Source organism: Marmota flaviventris, chromosome 5 (genome assembly GCF_047511675.1).
Source record: "Marmota flaviventris isolate mMarFla1 chromosome 5, mMarFla1.hap1, whole genome shotgun sequence".
NCBI lineage: Eukaryota > Metazoa > Chordata > Mammalia > Rodentia > Sciuridae > Marmota > Marmota flaviventris.
The window spans coordinates 1,658,319-1,679,792 of record NC_092502.1 but is presented as its reverse complement, the minus strand read 5'-3'; the positions used below and the strand labels follow the sequence as shown (position 1 = coordinate 1,679,792).

General features: G+C 48.6%; 2 protein-coding genes across 6 annotated transcripts in view; one reads left to right on the top strand and one right to left on the bottom strand.

The window, feature by feature from the left end:
- Snap47 (synaptosome associated protein 47) overlaps positions 1-11,877 on the bottom strand; it is a 74,377-nt gene extending 62,500 nt beyond the window's left edge. For 4 of the 5 annotated variants that reach the window (XM_027922414.2, XM_027922416.2, XM_027922418.2 and 1 more), the window contains exon 1: positions 11,776-11,877. The gene's annotated coding sequence lies outside the window, so the exon portion shown is untranslated. Of the gene's footprint in view, positions 1-10,569; positions 10,633-11,775 lie in introns of all 5 variants that reach the window. The other variant, XM_027922415.2, reaches the window with a different exon arrangement.
- A 64-nt stretch (positions 11,878-11,941) lies between these two features.
- On the top strand, positions 11,942-20,801 carry Jmjd4 (jumonji domain containing 4). The gene is made up of 6 exons (XM_027922413.2): positions 11,942-12,357; positions 13,582-13,747; positions 15,859-15,993; positions 16,100-16,367; positions 16,696-16,842; positions 17,043-20,801. Exons 1-6 carry the CDS (start codon positions 12,096-12,098, stop codon positions 17,340-17,342), a joined length of 1,278 nt encoding a protein of 425 aa, XP_027778214.2. The 5' UTR covers positions 11,942-12,095; the 3' UTR covers positions 17,343-20,801.
- The last annotated feature ends 673 nt before the right edge of the window (positions 20,802-21,474 follow it).

Sequence of the window (21,474 nt, the reverse complement as noted above, 5' to 3'; positions counted from 1 at the left end):
TATAAGTTCAATGTAGTCTCCATAAAAATGCCAAAGGTATTCTTCACAGAAGTAGAAAAACAATCCTAAAATTCACATGGAACCATAGAAGACCCAGAATAGTGAAAATGAGCAAAACAAACAATTAAGCTAGAGGCATCATAATGTCTGACTTCGAAACATATTCTACAAGGATTGGGGATGTAGCTCAATGGTAGAGTATTTGCCTAGCACGTGGCAAGCCCTAGGTTCAATCCCTAGTACTGGAAAAACAAACAAAAAACAAAAGTAAAATCATATTACAAAGCCATAGTAACCAAAGCATGGCATAAAAACGACACTCATACCTTTGTAACAGAATAGAGAACCCAGAAATTAATCCATGTATGCAAAGCCAATTCTCAACATAAGCTTGCAGAAGTACCCCACTTCCCCACCCCCGATGCAACCACAGTGTTCTGCCCAAGGTGAGAAGAGCCACCTGGCCCTCTCCTCTCCCTGACCCTAACCCTCTCCCCTCTCTTCCTTCCCACGGGGGTGGGGGGAGGGGGTGTTGCAGAGGCTTAATGCGCTTGGGACATGATTTGGTACCTCTGGTTTGACTGGAAGCTTTGGAGAATGAAAACCATATTCTATTCTGAGTCCTTGTTCAGTGACTTCTTTATGACAGGCACTCATGGTTTGCCACATTTGTGCATCTGGGATTCTGGGGCATTGCTAAGGTTCATCCCGCTGAGTGGCCATCTCCTGTGCTTGGAGTCCCACTGACAGCAGTCTCCATCAAGTACTGTACAAGACAAGCTGAACAAATCAGAGTGACACAGCAGCTGGTCAGTTAGGGGTCTGAGGAGACTGTCACTGTGTCCTGAATTCTCTATGACTGGTAGGGCATCACCATACCCAGAACCTGCCACCTGGCTTTCATTTTTACCACGTGATCAGAGTTGGCCTCAGACAACAGGTAGCCACAGAAACAAGCAAACGTGATGATGAAGATGAGAACAGGAAGAAGGCAAACTTTACATAATGGCATGCTCAACATACACAAAATTGAGGGGCCAGGTTAGAGCTAAATGAAAATTCCAACAAGTCTGCTCTTAAATAAATTCAACTTCTCTGGTAATACAATTCATCTTAGGCTTTCTCTTAGCCATATTTCCCAGATATGAGCAAAGTACCAGAACACAGCTTTACCAGTTACTAATTCCTGAAATCAGGACACACTGCAAAAAAAGCTGATGTACTAGATTTTGTCATCATCAAAAAAATAAAATGAGTCTTAAAAGTAACACAGTTATCAGGGTTGAAGAAACCTTAGAAATAATCCCAGATCACAGATGGGACCTTGGTCCTATGGGGATCCTAAGCTAGGACTCCTAAGAACCTGTCCTTAGCCATACCAAAGGGAACCTCCACATTAAAAATAAACAAAATACTTTTACTCTCACCCTAAGAAAGCCAGGAAGTTAACAACCTGATGTCACTGGAACACTGAGGAAATTTTCTCAGTTATAGAAGACATCTTTTCTTTCTGTATAGAAAGTAGTCTTGAATCTGAGGAAGAAGTGCCTCTAGCAGGACCACCCTCCCCACAGCTCCCAGCATACCCCAGGTCCACACAAAAGTTCTCCAACAGGACAAGCCTTTCCAATGTCTTAGTATCTCCCAACACATGGATAAATCACAGTGAATCCTGGGCAACAGGTCCCTGAATTTGGAAACATACACTGGAACCCTCCACTGTAGTGACTCAAGAGACAGGAGCAGCCAGACCCAGTGGCACACGCCTGTTATCCCAGCAATTCAGAAGGCTAGGGCAGAAAGATTGCAGAATAGCAAAAATGGTCCTGAGCAAAACAAACAACAAAGCCAGCCTCAGCCACTCAGTGAGACCCCATCTCAAAATAAAAAATGCTAGAGATGTAGCTCAGTGGTAAAGCACCTGAATTTTTCAATCCCATATTAAAAGTGGGCAGGGGCAGGTGCTGAAACATTTAGTGCTACAAATAACCTGCATGTACCCCAGTAAGTACAGTGGCCACAGCACAGGCAAAGGTCACGAGTGTCACCCTCCACAAGCCAGTGGCACCACTTCTCAAAATTAGAGGTTGAGCTACTTCAACTCAGCCATGTCCTCAAAGTCTAAGAAAAGCACCAAAGGTGAAGAGCTCCATGCTTGAGTGCCAGTTGGCCCCTGAGGATGGCCTTGCCCTGTTGTTTCAGCTGAAAGGGGCTCCTTACTACCTGGTCACACCCATACGTGTGGGGATGGGGTGATCATGGCTCATTAAATGGTTCAATGCCTGGGTACATGCAGGGAAAAAAAAAAAACAAAAACAAACTCACATTGGGTTCCTCCTACTATACTCAACAAAGATCACTTCTGACACCACACGTACAGTGGGTTTTCCCCACACCCCATCCAGCTATCAGTTCTAAAGTGGACAGTTCTCTAACCCAACTCAATTCTGACACTGCCTGCTTGAGACAGGATCAGATCCCACAGGTTGAGGACTCAGTTTCCTAAGATGGTCCCCATTTCATGTCAATTGCCAGTCCAGGCTGCCTTAACCTGTGCTCTGACCCCCAGCTATAGATCAGAATTCTATAACCCTCTCCCTGGGTTTGATCAGCTTGCTCAAGTGGTTCAATGAACTCTGGGAAACACTTGTGTAAGGTGTGGGGAAGAGGCCTCCATGCCCTCCCTGGGTACCACCCTCCAGGAACCTCCCCACATTTACCTACCAGGAAGCTCTCAGAATCCTGTGCTTTTGGGTTTTCATGGAAGTTTCATTCCATGAGCTTCATAGATTAAATCACTGGCCATTGCTAATCAAATCAACCTTCAGCTCCTCTCCCTTCTCTGGAGGCTAGGGATGGGGCTGAAATTCCCAACCTGGAACCTGCACTTGGTCTTTCAGTGATGAGTCTCATCCTGAAGCTACCTGGGGCTGCTGGCCAGCAGGGGCTCTTCAGCAGACAAAAAGACTTTATCATTTCAGAGATTCCCAAGTTTCTTAGGAGTTGACTGCCAGAAAACAGAAAAAATATATATTTCATTCAATCACACTACTACACACATTATGGAAAGTGAATAATTACCTGACCACAAGTGACTTCCTGAGCATATACCTCATGGAGGTAGTCCATGAGTGTGAAGTGAAATTGTTCACCAATTCCCCCAAAGAATTACCTTACCTAGCGACAGAGAAAGCTTTCTGAGGCTCCTACTCAGCTCCTTCACTTTATCACAAACTTTGTAACTTTGGAAAAGTAACCTCACCTACTGGGCCTCTGTTTACTCTCTCTGGTAGAATAACTAAAAGACTTCAGAACACCACCAGCAGTAAGACACTTTAAAATTCAGAGAAAAGGACAGAAAAATAAAAGATGAGGAAGCACTTGTCCTTATGTCCTTATGACATTATAGATAATAAACAGGAGAAAAGTATTCAAATGTGAAATATCAAGAAAGCAGCAAAAGGAGAAATGTGTGGCCACAACTTTTCCTACCACAGATCTCCAGGGCACCTTTCCCAGAAAACCAAAGTAAATGGACACTAAGTGGAAGGACAGAAGTGAGAAAAAAACATTCCCACCATGCACCGGAAATCTTCCAAGCGTGTACAAAACCTCCATGTCCTTCCTCGTCACCTCCTGCCCCTGACATACAATCACTCATGCAGACTCCTCAGGAAGGGGGTTCCTGCCCTCCTATAAGGCCAAGCCTTCCTCCTGAGCTCTCCATTCCAACCCACTTCTCTCTAACACCAACAACTGCATCTCCCCCGTACCCGGTTCTGCAAACTTGATCTGTTACAAGCCAAATGGCAAGTACTTTAGACCTCACAGGCCATGGGTCTGCCATAGTCACTCACCTCTGCCACTGTAGAGGGCAAACAGTCAGACAACACATCAAAACAAGGACGGTGGGTGTCCCAATACAACTTCATTTACAAACACGTGGCAGCCAGACATGCCCTGCAGTGTGCAGTCAGCCAGCCATTCCCTAGGTCACCTCATCAGTTCACAAACATGCTCTAAGATCTCCAACTTACACACACACACACAGCCATGTGCTGTAGCACACTCCTGTCATCCCAGTGACTCAGGAGGCTGAGACAAGAGGATCACAAGTTCAAGGCCAACCTGGGCAACTTAGCGAGACCCTATTTCAAAATAAAAAGGGCTGGGGATGTAGCTCAGTAGTAGAGTGCCCTTGAGTTTTACCCCCAGTACTAGAGAGGGAGAACCACACACATAGGTCTCCCTCAGATACCATCATCCAGACCCCAGAAGAGACACTGCTTTCTGACCTCCCCCACCAATACCTAAGTGCCTCCAGAATGCTCTTATTCCCATCACTTCCCCGACATGTCAGTCACCAGTGGCCTCCAGATGGCCACCCAATGCCCATGCTTGTTCTTACACTGCAAAATGCATTCCCCTACCCGACTCCCAGAAGTCTTCATGTCAGGACCTCCTGGACACTACTCCTGGTCTCAGGCATCCAAGTTGTATAGGCACTGGTTTTCTGTGTCTTTTCCTGGTCCTTCCACTCATACCTGCCTAACTGGACATGGCCTTTTCCTATTAAAAAAAAATAATCCTCTCTTCGTCAAAAGAGCACGGATACCAGAGTCCTAGGCAGGGGCCTGACTCTGGGTATCCCACAATTCAAGTATGGCCACTTGCTAAAACCAAACAGAAAAGGTAACGGTGAAAACATGAAAGAAACTTTGTAGCAGCTACACGGGGAAGACAAGGGCACCCACGTCCTTAACCCTGTCTTGGGGGGTAATAATGACTTGAGGTTTTATACAAAGGAGAATGAAAACAAGGGTTGGGGATTTGCATAGCTGGAGGCTTTTTGAAGCTGCCAACACAGATGATGTTGATCAGGTGTAGTCTGTCCATCATAATCTCAGGATTGGTCAGTGGGGCCTTGTCCCAGATAAGAAAGGTGCCATCTGAAGCTGTGCGCAGTGGCGCATGCCTATACTCCCAACAACTCAGCAGGTTGTGAGGCAGGAGGATTGCAAGTTTGAAGCAAGGCTCAGCAACTTAACAAGGCACTGTCTCAAAAGATAAAGGACTGGGGATGTAGCTCAGGGATAAAGTGTGTTCAGTCCTAAGTACCCAAAATAGGGGGATGGGAGGGAGAGGGGGAGAGAGAGGGGGAGGGGGGAGGGAGGAGACAGAGAGATGTCAATGCTTTGACTCATCACAAGGTGTTTATCAGATCAGATCTTGTTCTGGAATCCGAGGTGACTTAAAGCAAAGGAGATGGATGCAAAATTGAGGCAGAGGGCCCAAGTCTTTAGTCTTGCTTTTAGCCACCCATCAGACATTAGCAGGCAAAAGTGAAGAGTCAAGGTCCTTGTTACAGAACCATGGCACTAAATGTCACTTCAATCAATGCTCATTCTACTCAATGTACCTATTAAGCCCTAAATTTTCTAGGCCTCAACTCAAATATCTGGTAGGCTTTGGGCATCTCCATACCACACCTACCAAGCAACAGTTGACAAGCCCCACTATCAGCTCCTCATCTGGCCACTTGCTGGGCACAGCCAATCCATAACTAAGAAGTACCTCCTACCTGACTAGCCCCCACAGAAGTGCTCTTCTCATAAAGACTTCACTGGACTCAAGTTTCCCTAGATTCCTCTCTTCCTCATCCTCCTGAACAATCCATCATAAATCCTGGCAGCATTCCACTGTTCTCCATCTCCTCATCCACACCTCTCCAAGGAAGGGCCATCACCCACCTGAACAAATCCTCAGCTGACCTCCCAATTTCACCCTGACCCCACCCCCTGTTCTCTGCCCAGCAACCAATAAAACAGAATTATGAAAAGTGACTCTTCTGCCCAAATCCCTTCCCAACGTAGAGCAGGGATGTAGCTCAGTGGTAGAGCATGTGTCGAACACCAGCAAAGCCCCAGGTTCCATCTCCAGCACCCCCGTCACTGAAAAAGAAACAACCACAAAAACAAAAACAAAAACACCTTTCCCAGTGTACTTGGAGTAAGTCCAACTCCTCACCACAGCCAAATGCATTCTGCAGCTTAATTCTGCTGCCCTTTCCACTAGTTATTCTCTCTGGAAATGAATGACACTTTTCACTTCAGGCCTCTGCTCAAATGGCACCTGAGCCCTTCCTAATTAATCCCCTGAACCATCACCTAGCAAAGCATTCCCACACGCCAGAGCTTGTTCACATTTACAATGCTATCAACTAAAGTCTGCACACAAGAGAAAGAGAACACCACAGCTAACAGGCCCCCATGCATGTGTGCTGAATGAGCCACATCCCACCACATGGAAATAAGGACTCTATCCATTCCCTCGCATACTGCCTAGCTTTCTGGTGATGCTCCATTCCCAGAGTCGTCATTGGGATGCTGCCTACTGCAAGCTGGAACAGCCTACACAGCACCAACATGAACCTGAAGACCTGCATTGACTCTGCGTGTACAACACAGATCTAGCATGGGAGGTCATGGCATGAAGCTCTGGGGTGTCTGAGGCTAATATATCCAAGTAACGCTCTTGGGGAACAAGTACTTGGTCACACGGCCAGCACTACTAACATCATGGTTTGCATAATGCATGTCTTTCAGCATTTCCATCATACAGGAGCCCAAGTGAGACTCAACAGTAAGTAAACACCCTATTTTTAGTTCATTTCCAAAGTAGCAGAGCTAGAGACATTTTACACACCTTCCACTACCTCCAAATTTCAAGGCTGGAAGAGAAAACAGAGGGGCAGTGTATGTGGTGGGGCAGTGCAGCTGGCTTTTTCCCATTACCTGTCCTCCCACTCTGCAGTATATCCTCTTTCCACTCCCTCAGAGGCTCCCAGCCCCACCCTGGAAGGCTCAGTCATGCTGTCCGAGGGCATTTCAACCCAACACCATGGCCTACTCTCAGTGCATGTGTTAGCTTTTCAGAGAGAGCTGATTGTGTGCTGTTTCCACTGCACTTCCTCCAAAACACTAACTTCAACCCCTTTCCTGTTGCTCTTTCAGGGATGGCACTACCCAAGAGGGTCAGGTTCTATAAGTCTGAGTGGGGCCAAAGGATGTGCATCACTAGCTGGTTCCTGGCTCTGCCAGGGAACTTCAGTGACATATACCTGTATTCCAGACCTCTCTTCCCTCCCACATGTACAACAGTGCTCACATTAACACCAGAGGGCCACCATGTGGATAAGGGGAAATATGGCAACAAATATCTGGCTCAAGAGTTCAAGGTCCTATACACAACAGTGAATCTCACCATTGCGTACATCCACAGACTTGGATCCTAAGTAAAATTACATATTTTCATAATTATACCAAAATGGATTCTATTGTCATGTATAACTAAAAAGAACCAATAAAAAAAGTTTAAGGTCCCAGACATGTGGATAAGAGCTTAGTTGTCCCCAGAGATCTTGGGGTATATGTGGATGTGCTGGCCCTGACCTCCTCTTTCTCAGAGAACTTGGTCTCAGGCACAGAAATTCAGCCTGGGAAATGCTTATCTGAATTTCAAACTGTGTGGGGAAAAAACAAACAACCCGTTCTGCCAGGCATGAGGGGGCATGCAGGTAAGTGATCTCAGTGACTCTGGAGGCAGAGGCAGGAGGATCACAAGTTCAAGGACAGCCTGGGCAACTGAGCAAGACTCTGTCTCAAAATAATAAAATAAAAATAGAACAAGCGGCCTTACCTCTGCTCTCACACCACAATCAACACAGGAGACTTCTGTGACCCAAAAAACTATAAAGGTTTTGCCCCACCAGCAAGTGAGCAATTCTGCAACAAGGGACACCAACAGGACATACTCTACTTTGATCCAATTCTGATTCAGCCTGGAGATAGCATCAGATCCTAGTTTGAGAGCTCAGTCTTCAAGATGCCAATCACAAGCCCCAGACTGTCTTGCCTGTGCTTCTGACAGACTCCCATACATAATCATAACCCCTTTTTTGGATTGGATTTCCTCAAATGGCTCAAAGAACTAGTGAAATACTTACTTACATTCACTGGTTTACCATAAAAGACAATACAAAGAATACAGATGAAGAGACATGTAAGAGGCATAGGGAATGGGTACAGGCTTCTACACCCTACCTGTGCACCACCTTCCAGGTACCTCCCTCTATGCGGCTACCTGGAAACTCTCTGAACCCTTTCCTTTCCAGTTGTTATGGAGACTATAGCACAGGCCTGACTGCTAATAGAAAGGGTGAGGAAACCCAGTAAGCCCATCTATTCAGATTATTTTTGACATCTCCAAGAAATTCTAGTTTCTATGGTTTGCCCTGTGGAGGGAATTATAAGCCAGGAACCATGGATAAAAAACAAAAAGCTGGGCGCGGTGGCGCATGTCTGTAATCCCAGAGGTTTGGAAGGCTAAGGCAGGAGGATCACAAGTTCAAAGCCAGGTGCAGCAGCAAGGCCCCACAAAACTCAGTGAGACACTGTCTCTAAATAAAATATGAAACAGGGCTAGGGATGTGGCTCAGTGGTTGAGCATCCCAGGTTCAATCCTTGATTCCCCAGTAGAACAGAAATGTATTTATTTTTATGTATGTGTGTATGTGTGTGTGTGTGTGTATGTATATATATATATATATATATATATATATATATATATATGTGAAATATCAATACACATACCAGTGCATTTTTGTAGTATCCTTTATAATAAATTAGTAAATGTTTTCCTGAGTTCTGTGAACCACTTGAGCAAATAAATCAAAATTGAGGAGGGGTTATTGGGAATGCTGATTTATAACTGGTGGGTCAGAAGCCCAGATGAGTCAATCTGGGCTTGTGAGGTGAGGTGGCAGGGCAGAAAATGATAACTACATAAAATATGCTGTTAACCTGAAATAAGTCTCCCAGAAAAAAAAAAGGGAGAAAGGAAGGGGGCTAAATGAGTGAATTCACACATGCCTAGAAACACAGGCTCTATACCAGAAAAATTTTAAATGGTCAACTGTGGATGGGCTTATGATTGAGTCTCTCTCCATTTTAACTTCTGTGTACATTCCCATTTCCTACCATGGACTAGCCCACAATGACATCCATGGTAGGGGACAGACAGAAGCAACTGGTGGTAACACAAGGTTAACTGCATACTTTATGCAGGTATTATTCCATGGTGTGTGTGTGTGTGTATATAATATCACACATACTTTCCTCATGAGGCAAATTCTGTGATGAATCATACTTCTCACGTACTGAGACAATTATAAACACTCTGCGCCCCACTTTTCCCATTGGCCTCCCCAGTCTGCATGCACAAGTGAAATCAAATACCCAAAGTACATTTAGTAAACACATGGAAAGATCGTAGTTTATTGTTAAGTTTTTTGAAAACTATATATACATATATAGAGTGTTAAGAGAAATTTGTGTGTGCACATGTGTGCAAAACACAAAACTCAAAATTGGTTTCCCCTATACTCTAACAACACACTTTGACACATGTATGGGAGTTTCACAGACACACACACACCAGGAAGCAAACAATTCAGCAATTCAGTAGAGGACACAAGTTGGATGTTCCCTAATTCAACTCAATTCTGATATTGTATGCTTGAGACAGGATCAAATCCAACAGACTGAGGGCTGTCCCTCCACCACTCCCCAGCCCCTTCTGCCTCCCCATTCCACCTCACAAGCCCAGATTGACTCACCTGGGCTTCTGACCCACCAGTTATAAATCAGTATTCCCAATAACTCCTCCTCAATTTAGATTTATTTGTTCAAGTGTTTCAGAGAACTCAGGGAAATATTTGCATTTACTATTTTATTATAAAGGATACTACAAAGAACACAGATGAAAAAGAACACAGATGAAGATGATTTTATATATATGGGGGGGGTGTAGGTAGGTAGGTGGGGGTAAGGTATGGGAAGAGGCCTCTCCCTGGGCACCACCCTCCAGGAACCTCCCCACATTTACCTACCAGGAAGCTCTCAGAACCCCGTGCTTTGGGGTTTTATGTAGGTATCATTCCATGGGCTTGATGGATAAAATCATTGTCACTACTGATCAACACAGCCTTTAGTCCCTCTCCCCTCCCTGGAAAATGGGGCTGGGGCGTAAATTCCCAATTTACAGTCAGTCTTTCATTGACAAGCCCCATCCTAAAGCCACCTGAGGCTGCTGGCCAGCAGGGGGCTCAACAGCAGACAAAACATTCATTTCTTCAGATATCCAGGAAAGAGAATGAAAACACACACACATCGTAACATTATGCCTACATAAGAAGACACTAGGGGAAGAAAAAAGGGAGAAAGGAAGGGGGCTAAATGAGTGAACACAAACGTGCCTGGAAACACAGGCTCTATACCAGAGAATTTTAAAATGGTCATCTGTGGATGGGCTTATGACTGAGTCTTTCTCTCCATTTTAATTTCTGTGTACATTCCCATTTCCTACCATGGCCTAGCATACAATAATGACATCCATGGTAGAGGATAGACAGAAGCAACTGGTGGTAACACAAGGTTAAGGGAGTAATTCCATAAAAATGGGCCCACTGTACTGACCCCCACATGCTTTCTTTTCCAAGAAGCAATTTACCTGCAGCTCTGTCTGGCTTAAGTAGACAAGATGTATCACATTTCTCAGCAAACTACATGTTACCTGCAGGAGAAATGCAAGTTTGAAATAATGTCTCTAAAAGGAATCCAAGTTACCCTGAAAGAGGAGATTTTGTGACCCTTTCCACAGACCAGATCCTGGAACTCAGGGAGATAAAGGATAGTTCCTCCTAACCATAAAACCTGTAAGAATTTAGAGTTAAGAATCCATGGGCCAGGGGGTTGTGGCTCAGCAGTAGAGCTCTTCTAGCATGTGCAAGACGCTGGGTTCGATCTTCGGCACCACATAAAAACAAATAAATAAATGTCCAACTACAACTTAAAAAAAAAAAAAGAATCCACAGGCCAAGGTGACAGAGTTGTCATGACAGCGGGGACCCGAAAGTCCGATGTCATCCTGCTGTCAAGTCAAGGGGGGATTCCCTAGAAACTTCACTGTGATCCCCAATAAAACTGGAGTGCAGGAGAGGCACGCTGTCCCTCTCCTGAGAGGACCTACTCTCTCCCTTGAGTGTCCCCTTTACCCTTTCCTATCCCTTCACTAAACTCATGCATGTTACTCGGAATGACATGTCTGAAACCTTTGATTTGACTGGGTTTGAAGAGGTGCGCGTGCGCGGTCAGTTTCCTGAAAGGCCCCAGCCCAGTAACCTCCATCCCCAGGGGTGGTGGCCACACCTGTAATCCCAAGTAACTCAGGAGACTCGGAGAGAAGGACAGCAACTTCGAGGCCAACTCGGCAAAACTCCGTCACAGACTTTTTTAAAAGGGGCTGGGACTAAGGCTTAGTAGTACAGACCCCGGGTCCAATCCCCAGGGCCGGAGGAAGAACCAGCCTCCACGCCGTGCCCACGGGAACTGAGGCCACCAGCACCGGGCCGCAGCACGCCGGCCCCCACCCTGCCCGCGACTCAGTCGGCCGCCCTTACCGCTCCACCTGGAAGCAGCCCCCAGGCTCCTCCAGCCTCCCGAGCCTCCCGCTCCTTCGGGACAAATGGTCCTCTCTTTCCAAAGGGCCCCCTCAACGACCCCGGCCCGGTCTCCCTCCCTCCCTCAGGTCCCCATCGCCCCTCCGCGCCCCGCCGTCCCCTGGAGACCCCTAGGGGCTCTGGGTAAGGAAAGGCTCAAACTCGTCGCCGCGTCAGCCATGGCGGCCGGGCTATCCCGGGGCTGGGCAGGAGCCTACCGGGCCGCAGCCGAGGCAGCGGGGAAGATACGTGCCAAGTCCGCCGGGTTTAACCGGACCCGGAAGCGACCTCCAGTGGGAGCTGGTCAGCTGTGAGGCGAAGAACTCTGCGCTTGCGCGGAGAGCGGCAGTGTGCCGGGCGCATGCGCGCAGGGCGGAAGCGTGCGGCGCCTCGGCCAGAGGTCCGGGCGGAACGCGGCGCCACCGAGTCTTGGTTCCGGCCCCGGTCCTGCAGTTTCCACGCCGCGGCGATCTGGGCGACTTCTCTACCTCCGCTTTCCTTGGGGAGTGTGAGTCCGAGCCTGCCTCCGCCGCGGCCGATGGACCGCGATACGCGCGCCTTTGCCGAGCAGCACTTCCGGGACCTCGGAGGCCAGCTCTATGGCGGCGGGCAGGCGCCGAGCGGAGTAGCCTTCATCAAGGAACCCGCCACCTTCTCCTACGCCGACTTCGTGAAGGCATTCCTGCTGCCCAACCGGCCCTGCGTGTTCTCCAGCGCCTTCACCGAGAACTGGGGCAGCCGGCGGCGCTGGGTGACGCCCGAAGGGAAGCCCGACTTCGAGTACTTGCTGCAGAAGTACGGTGAGGAAGAGCGCCGGGGACACAGGGAGGGCCAGACCCGGGACAGCCGGGGACACAGGGAGGGCCAGACCCGGGACAGCCGGGGACACAGGGAGGGCCAGACCCGGGACAGCCGGGGACACAGGGAGGGCCAGACCCGGGACAGCCGGGGACACAGGGAGGGCCAGACCCGGGACAGCCGGGGACACAGGAAGGGCTGATATACCTAGCCTAGTTCTCTCATTAGATCAGAAGCCAGCTTGTCACAAGTTATGAAGGATTCATTTCTGTTTCCTGTAAAAATATTAGGATGTCTGTATGGCCTGGCCATTAGTTGATGTTGTAAAGCTGATTGGAATGCCTGCCGTGCCCTGAACTCACCCATGTCCGGTTTTCCCTGACCAGATAACAACCCTTTCCTAAACCTTAGTGAGGCCTCATAAATTCTGGCCTTCCCTGGCAGGATAACGACCCTCTCTGAGTCTCTAAGATCTCCATAAATTCTGATGCCGGGGCCAGCAAAAATGTAAACTTGTGTTATGCTCTTCAGAGTGTTGTTATCTGTAACCCCCCTTTGTGTAACTTTTGGGGCTATAAAACTGGGCTGCAAAGAAGCCTCGTTGCTGTCCTTGGCGCTCACGATTTTGATGGGCAAGGCAGCCTGGCCGGTCGAAATAATAAGCTTGCTTTAATTTGATTTTAATTGGAGTCAGTGGTCTTTTCTTGTGTTGTGGTCTAACAGGGCCAGACCCAGGGACAGCCGGGGACACAGGGAGGGCCAGACCCGGGACAGCCAGGGACACAGGGAGGTCCAAACCCAGGGACAGCCGGGGACACAGGGAGGGCCAGACCCAGGACAGCCAGGGACAGCCGGGTACACAGGGAGGGCCAGGACCGAGCTCCTACTGCACACCGGGCCCAGGGACACCGGACTGAGGTGGGGGAGGATACAGGATGTGTTCCAGACCTCAGCTCAGGTGGGTGGGGCAATAAGGTGTCCAGAACCCAGAGGGCACAGGAACAGCCCACACCAGACAAGCAAAGAGAGCCAGGATGGAGTTCAGGCCCCCAGGGAGATCCAGGACAGAGAAGGAGACATGGGAGCTCAGCTGAACTACAGAAAGGCATCGTGGAGGGTAGGGAGGGAATGGAGTCTGGTTTCCTGGGGAATTCTCCTGCAGCTGGTTTGGAGGGTGGCCTGCGTTCAGAACTCACAGCCAAGTCTGTCTTGCTGTCTCACTTCAGGAGATGTGGTTGTACCAGTTGCCAACTGTGGGGTCCAGGAGTATAACTCGAACCCCAAAGAGCACATGCCCCTCCGAGAGTATATCAGCTACTGGCTGGAGTATGTCCAGGGGGGCTGCTCCTCACCCCGGGGCTGCCTCTATCTCAAGGACTGGCACCTGTGCAGGTAAGGGGGATGCTGGCCATGGGGCACCTCCCTAGAACTATGCCTCCCAAGGCCTTTTTGACAGGGTGCCTGCTGCTCCAGCAGAGTTCCAGCCTATGTCTCCAATGTGGTGGGAAGGTCAGCTCCTCACCAGGCCTGTGCAGTGCTGGCCACCACAAGGAACATGGGCTTTTTGTGGGCACAGGTGGGCTGTGGTCTCATCCCTTTTCTTTATTATTTTCCCAGCTTCCTTAAGAGGATCCCCTGGGACTGGCATTTTCTCCACCCCAGTGAGGAGGCCAGGTCTCTACCTGGAATATGCAATGGTCTTTAATGTCTTCCTGCCTCCTTGCTGGTCTCTCCAAAGGAGGAGGCCTACCTCACCTTAAAAATGACCCCTACCCCAGCCTCCATGCGCTATGTACAGATGACAGAATTTTTTTTTTCTTTTTCTTTTTTTGTAGTGCTGGGGATCAAACCCAGGACCTTCTGCATTCAAGGCAAGCACTCTGCCAACTGAGCTATAACCCCAGCCCTGATAGGATTTTTAACCTTGGGCAAGAGTGATCTGCATTCAATAGAAATTAAGGAGAATGGACTCTCCTTTCCCCAGGCTAACAGTATGTGGTCTGATCCATAGTTCCCAGTAAGCTTCACCATTCCCATAGAGAGCACTCATCATTCTACAGTGTCTTCAGTGTGCTGTGTTACTCAGCAATGATGTTTGTTCAATTAGTGATATTGTTTTGTTGTTGTTGTTGTTGTTTCTTGGTGCTGGGGATTGAATCCAGGGTTTTGCACATGCCAAGCATACCCTATTAATGTATTTTTAATTTATGGTATTTTCAACATGGACATATGAGAATATGAGCCCATTGTAAGCTGAGAGGCATCTATAATTCATCTGAAAAGCTTAACCCACCCCAGACCCAAACACACAGTGTTCACTCTGGGAAGCATATACATTCCTCTCCAAGGTGGTCCTGGGATTTTGTGTCCCTTGCTGGGTATGCCTTTCACAAGAAAAGGCTGTTATGCTCATACCCTCAGCAGTGGGTACATTGTGGGGCTCAGGTAATGTTGAATGAACCTGGGAACAAATTCCTGGGTCACTTTGTGCAAACTAAAGCTCAGAGCAATGGAGTGAGGCCCTTGCAGTTCCCACCAGGTCACGAGAAGCACCAGACCCAACTCACCCCATCACTCTGCTGCTTGCTTGGAGAGGGGGCCAGGTTCAGCCAGAGGTTGGTCCTGGCCCACAGGCATCGCCTGAACCAGCAGTGCAGACAGACACAGACCCAGGCGTGGTTGTGCACTGTGCTTGAGGTACTAGGTAAACAGATGGGTCTTGATCATTTGCTAAGTGTTTCTCAAATATTGCATGTGACATACATATGCTAGAAAATTGTTCATTGTGTATTTGGAATTCAACTTTTGACTTTCCTGAATTTTATCTGACAGGTCCAAACAAAAAGGGCAGAGGAAGACATGGGGTCGTACAGTCAGGAGGACACAGGGAGTGACACCTGAGCAGGATCTTTGTGGATGAGCAGACTTTGCTGGAAGCTCAGAGGCATGCTAGGCAGAGGGACCCTTGTGTGTTTTGGGACCCATACATGGTTGTTGCTGCGCATGCCCTGCTCTGTCATCATCTGACCAGCAGTTATGTGCGCTTGAATCCAGAAGTTTTTTCCAGCACACTGTTGGTTGGGCTGTGCCTTCTCTAGGGCCCATTGATGGGTTGAGAGGGTCCATGGATAGCCCTTCTGCCTGGGCCTGCCACTTAGAATCTACTAGGCAAAATGTGGTCTGCTGGTACTGGTGAAAAAGTGAAAGAGGCCCCCAATTCAGGAGTTGGGAGGATGCCCACACAGCACCAGAACCCCCAGCACAGGCACACACCAGAGCTCTGGGTCTGAGGGAGAGTGCCCACTGCTTGCATGGGTCAGTTGTGCTTTGTCACAGGCCACCCCCAAAGCCACCTTCCACCTTGCAGTTCTGGGCTCAGCAGTTTGAGGGGTTCAACTCAGGTTTCTCAGGGCTATCACTGTCCAGTAGATCCAGGAAGGCTGGGACTCTTCGGTGGCCTTAGTCTGTGGGTGAGCTCCTCACAGCCTCTTGGCTCTCCACAGGGACTCATCTGCAGAGGACTTGGGGGACGTGTTCACCTTGCCTGTGTACTTCTCCTCCGACTGGCTGAATGAGTTCTGGGATGCCCTGGATGTGGATGACTACCGCTTCGTCTATGCAGGGCCCCCGGGCACCTGGTAAGGCTGAGTCAGAGCTGTGGTTGCCCCACTCTGCTTGGAAGCCCATCAGAAGCAAGGCCAACCCTGGAAACTGCAAGGCACCAACAATGAGCTCTTGCCACAGGTCACCCTTCCATGCTGACATCTTCCGCTCCTTCAGCTGGTCCGCCAACATCTGCGGGAGGAAGAAGTGGTTATTCTTCCCACCGGGGCAGGAGGAGGCGCTGCGAGACTGCCATGGTAGCCTGCCCTATGATGTGACTTCCCCCAAACTCTTGGACACGCGCCTGCACCCTATGCTCCAGCACAGCAGCCCACCTCTCGAAGTCACACAGGAGGCTGGCGAAGTGGTGTTTGTGCCCAGTGGGTGGCACCACCAAGTGCACAATCTGGTAAGGTGGGCTTAGGCAGCCCAGCCCTCTGCCCACCTGGTTCCTGTCTAGCTGCTTTTCCACAGAAAGGCAGCAGAGCACCCCATGCTGTGGATGAAGCTGCAGCGGTCCCAGCCCCTGGTTCCATTCCCTGCCCAATTCCTGCCCTGAGGAGTGCGCTCCTCAAACCCTTGCTGTGCTGATGCTGCCTGGAGGTGGGAGTGGCCTTTCCCGGCTGAATACGCTAACCCTCTGAATAGGCATGTTGAGGCCCCCTGCCCAGGGCCTGATATGGGCTATGGGACATTGCCTCTGCTGTGGGCTCAGCCAGCCTGCTCCTGCCCTCCAGGATGACACCATTTCCATCAACCACAACTGGGTCAATGGCTGCAACCTGGCCAACATGTGGCACTTCCTGCAGCAGGAGCTCCGGGCTGTGCAGCAGGAGGTCCATGAGTGGAGGGACTCCATGCCTGACTGGCATCACCACTGCCAGGTGGGTGCCCATATGGGCTCAGTCTGGGGGCTGGGGCAGACACCAGGGCCAGGTTGCATGACTCAGAGTCCATCAGTCACCGTCTAGCCTCAGCATCTGTGCCTCATGGCTCCTGTGTTACTCCCTGAGAACTGCTTGTTAGGGTGCTGTGCAGACATGGCTGTGACCACAAGCTCACTGTCCTTTCCTCTGTGGCCTAGGTCATCATGAGATCCTGCTCAGGGATCAATTTTGAAGAATTTTACCACTTCCTCAAGGTCATCGCTGAGAGGAGACTTCTTGTCCTAGGGCAGGGGTCGGAAGCAGCTCAAGAGGAAAACATAGGCCTAGGGCTGGGCTTCCAGCAGGCTGCATTTGATGTTGGCCGTCTTGCAGAGGTGCTGGCCTCTGTGGTCACACACCCTGACTTCCAGAGAGTGGACACCAGCACGTTTTCCCCAGGGCCTGAGGAGCTGCTGCGTCAGCTACAGAATGCTGTGGCTGCTACTACCACCCTGTAGTTCCTGTGGGAGTTCGCATGGGGGCACCAGCACAGAGTAGCCTTCTCCTCCAGGACCTTCTGGGAATACAAGCCATCCTCATCTTTATGGCCTGGGGTGTGATCTTGCTGAGCAGAAGCAACCTCCTAGAAGGTCTGATGTGGCCATCTCCCCAAGGTCCTAACTATGGGTCTCTGGGGAGGCCCAGCCACAATGAGAGCACAATACTCTGAGATAGGCTGGGGGTATCCCTCCAACTTGCCTGTAGCAAAGTCTGCCAGGAACTTGGATGGTGGCCATGTGAGCAGGTTTCCGTGGATCTCCCAGCGCCCCCTAGTGAAGCCTGGACTGCTAAGTGATGAGTGTCCCATCTGTCTGCCTTAGGGTCTCCCCTTTCTGACCTGGCCCATCCCATCCCCTGATTCCTGGGACACATGCAGCAAGCCTCCCTCCATTCCAGCCTTACCCTCTGGCTGTGCTTCAGGGGCTCCCATCTCCAGCTAGGCCAGAAGTTGGGCACTGTGTGACAGGTTTGGTCATCATTTACCATGTCCAGAGGCAAAGGGCTAGGTGGCTGAGAAACCAGGCACTTGCCCAGTCCCGCCCACAGATTGTCCTGGTAGGGTTGGGCTGCAAACAGAGCAGGAGCTGAGGGAACACCTCTCCATGGCTGCCTCTGGTAGTCCAGGAGCCTGACACAGTCCTCTATTCCTGGGCCCTGGTGGGGTGGTGCTGGCTCTGTTTATCATATTCACTATAAATGGTAGGTGCTCTCTGTGCATGGAGAAGGGGAATAGGCAAGCCACCTGACCTGGCCCACACAGCCCTCCAATACCCTGTGTCTGGCCACCTGTTGTCCACTCTGATCTCTTTCCTGGTGCTTTTCTTGGGAGTGCTGGGCATACCTGAGGGCAGAGGAGTGAGATCAGTGAGACCCAGTTGCTCTCTCTGGGACTTGGCCTTGGCCCAGACACATGTGTGTACATGGGGCTGGAATGGAATGGACTCACAGGGCCCCCCAGAGCCCCAACTCACTCCACAGGGCACCTGGGACCCCCAGCTCTGCTAAGCCTCAGCCCCTCCCTTGTGACACAGCCTCTCACAATCTCAGGTGTTCCCATCAGAACTAGGAAGGATGTGTCTGCCCAAGAGGGCAGCAGAACACATCTTAGACACCACCTGCTGTGATGTCCAGTGGGATTGGATGAGCCTCATCTAGAATGGAAGCCCAGGAGAGCAGGGACTTGTTTTGTCCAATAAATTATCACATAGGAAGTGCCTTGTGTGTCACATGAGGCCCCAGCCAGCACCTTCCCAGCTACCTAGGATGGCCTGACCACACTGCCAATGCTGAGTCTGAGGGATTGCAGATCTTTCTACCAATAGAAAGGAGCTTTGCCCAAACCCAAGTTCCCAAAGGCTGAGTCTGGGGCTTCATGGTTAGGATGAATAGAGGCCTTACTGCAGGGCCTGACACTGGAAATTACCCTTTTTTCCCTGTGGTAACCCTTGACTGTGGTCTTCCTGTTGACACATTTTCAGAGGCTTGGAGCATTGCACTCATGGGCACCCTGCAGAGTGGCCACACTCAGGTGCACTGAAAATGGGGAGGAGTGATTGCCATCAGGAAGGCGGGCTTCAGAGCCCCACCATCCTGCCTACCTGCCCTGACTGTCCACAGGGAACAGGTACCACCAAGGTGCTGCTGAAACTCAGCCCAGGCCTTGTGCCTCTACCCCAGGAGGCACGTGTACAGTGTTAGGAGTACAAGTGCAGTTATGTGCTTGGTGCCTTTAGGCCATTTGCTCACAAGTAGGGAAAACACTGTCATAACTGGCACTACAAGCTCCGTCCTGTCACCAGCAGGCGCAACAGGGAAGCATTATCAGCAAAGCAAGTCAAGTTCTTGTGCTGAATTTGAACTGATAAAACTTTTTTTTTTTTTAGCTGTATCAGTTTTATCTAATCAAATAAAACCCAATTTGTCTTTAAAAATCATTCTGTCGGAGATTTGCATTAGAGAGTGTTAGCTAGAGTATGCAAACCAAGGCCTTGCCATTTGGGCAGAAAACTCATCATCACATTTTATAACATCTTTAGGGTGTTTTTTAAAAGGTATATTCCACAGAACTGTAAAAATTTTGAATGTAGACCATAAGAATTAATGTTTATATACCAGTTAGGAACATAATGTGTTTCTGCATACATGTACACACATTATCATGTCTTACATTTGCAAACTAGATTGTGTAAACAGTATAACTGAGAAAACCTGAAAAAAAGCTAGTCATTAAAATCTTTAAATTCTTGAGGTGGAAGATGGACAAAACAAAAGATGCCTCTAAACTATAGACATGACTGATGGTACTTAAGATGACTGTGAATAATGCATAAAGTCCTATTACATAAAGAGCAAGACACAGCAGGACAATTTAGTTACCTCTGTTGGCTTTTTCATCCCTGATCAAATTGCCTGACAAGAACAACTTGGGAGGCAAGATTTGTTTGGGCTCACAGTTCAGAGGTCCTCAGTCAGCCAAGTCCATTGCAGGAACATGGTAGCAGGAAAGCAGAGTGGAAGGGGGAAGGGGCTTTCCAGGGCTCCCCCAGTGACCTACTTCCTTCCTCTAACTAGGTCCCACCTCCCAGTTCTTCATCCAGTTTTCAGATTAATCCATCAGTGGATTAATCCAGTGCTAAGGTCAGAGCCCTTAGGATCCAGTAGCTGCCTAACCCGCCCCCCCACCACGGTAGTGCTGGGGTTTGAACCCAGGGCCTTGTGCATGCGAGGCCACTCTACCAACTGAGCTACATCCCCAACCCCAGGACCCATGCTTTTAACCCTTGAGCTTGTGGGCTGATGTTGCAGATCTGCAGCATAACAATGACCTTCATTTACAGCATTATATGTAGACTATCAGATGTTAAAATTATTATTAGTAGTAGTACAAGGGATTGAACCCAGCATGCTTATCTACTGAGCCTTATCCCAAGTCCTTTTTTGTGTTTTATTTTAAGACAGGGTCTTGTAGAGTTGCTCAAGGGCTCCCTGATGAGGCTGGGTTTGAACTTGCAATCCTCTTGCCTCAGCCTCCTGAGCCACTGGGATATTACAAGAATGGACTATCAGATTTTAAAGCTTTAGAATATATCAATAGTTTCATTGTGAAAATAGTTCATTTAACCAGAGTTATAAACCAAAAAGAGACTTTAGGACAAATATTTGAATTAAACCTAGCTATAAGGACTTAATTTTCATAACCAATCAAAAACTTATCAGCAGAAAACAGGAAATTGTCATGATAAAATCTTTGTTCTTGGGCTGGGGTTGTGGCTCAGTGGTAGAACACTCACCTAGGACGTTCAAGGCCCTGGGTTCGATCCTCAGCACCACATAAAACTAAACAAATACAGGTATTGTGTCCACCTATAACTAAAAAATAAATATTTAAGAAATTAATAAAATCTTTGTTCTTTAAACCATTTCTTTGTAAACTTTGCTAAAGCAGATCAGTATTTTTAAAAATCCTTATAGTTTTAAATATGAAGTATGAGATTCTGATTTCTTATCTGTGCATTATATATACATTTTTCCTTAATCACCCTTTCTAAGAATATTTACATGTTTTTATGAAAGATGTGAGTATCACATTGCTTTAATAGTTTCCGTTTACAACAGTGTCAGTTTGCTGTGTCATCATTGTGGGCAATGCCATGCTGCTGGATCCTCCCTATAAATGCTATTTAAGTTACTCTAAGGTTGCCGGGCATGGTAGGGCATGTCTGTAATCCCAGCAGCTTGGGAGGCTGAGGCAGGAGGATCCCAAGTTCACAGCCAGCTTCAGCAAAAGTGAGGCCCTAAGCATCTCAGTGAGACCCTGTCTCTAAATAAAATACAAAATAGGACTACTGGGAATGTGGCTCAGTGGTTGAATTTCCTGGAGTTCAATCTCTGGTACAAAAAAAAAAAAGTTACTCCAAGTTCTTCTAGAGCTAAAATAAAGCAAAGCAGAAAGGTGAAAACCATTTTCTGTATTACTCTTAACCAAAAGATATTCTTTATTTCCTCAACAACTTTCCCCCAGAAATTTCCATGCCAGTTATGTTCATTTGTACAAAATAGGTGTGTTCTGACGTACAGTTTACATTTGGG

Coding starts and splice junctions, on each gene's coding strand:
- Jmjd4 (XM_027922413.2), top strand. CDS start 12,096: ATGGACCGCGATACGCGCGCCTTTGCCGAGCAGCACTTCCGGGACCTC. Junction 12,358..13,581: donor GTACTTGCTGCAGAAGTACG/GTGAGGAAGAGC, acceptor GTCTCACTTCAG/GAGATGTGGTTGTACCAGTT. Junction 16,368..16,695: donor ACCACCAAGTGCACAATCTG/GTAAGGTGGGCT, acceptor CCTGCCCTCCAG/GATGACACCATTTCCATCAA.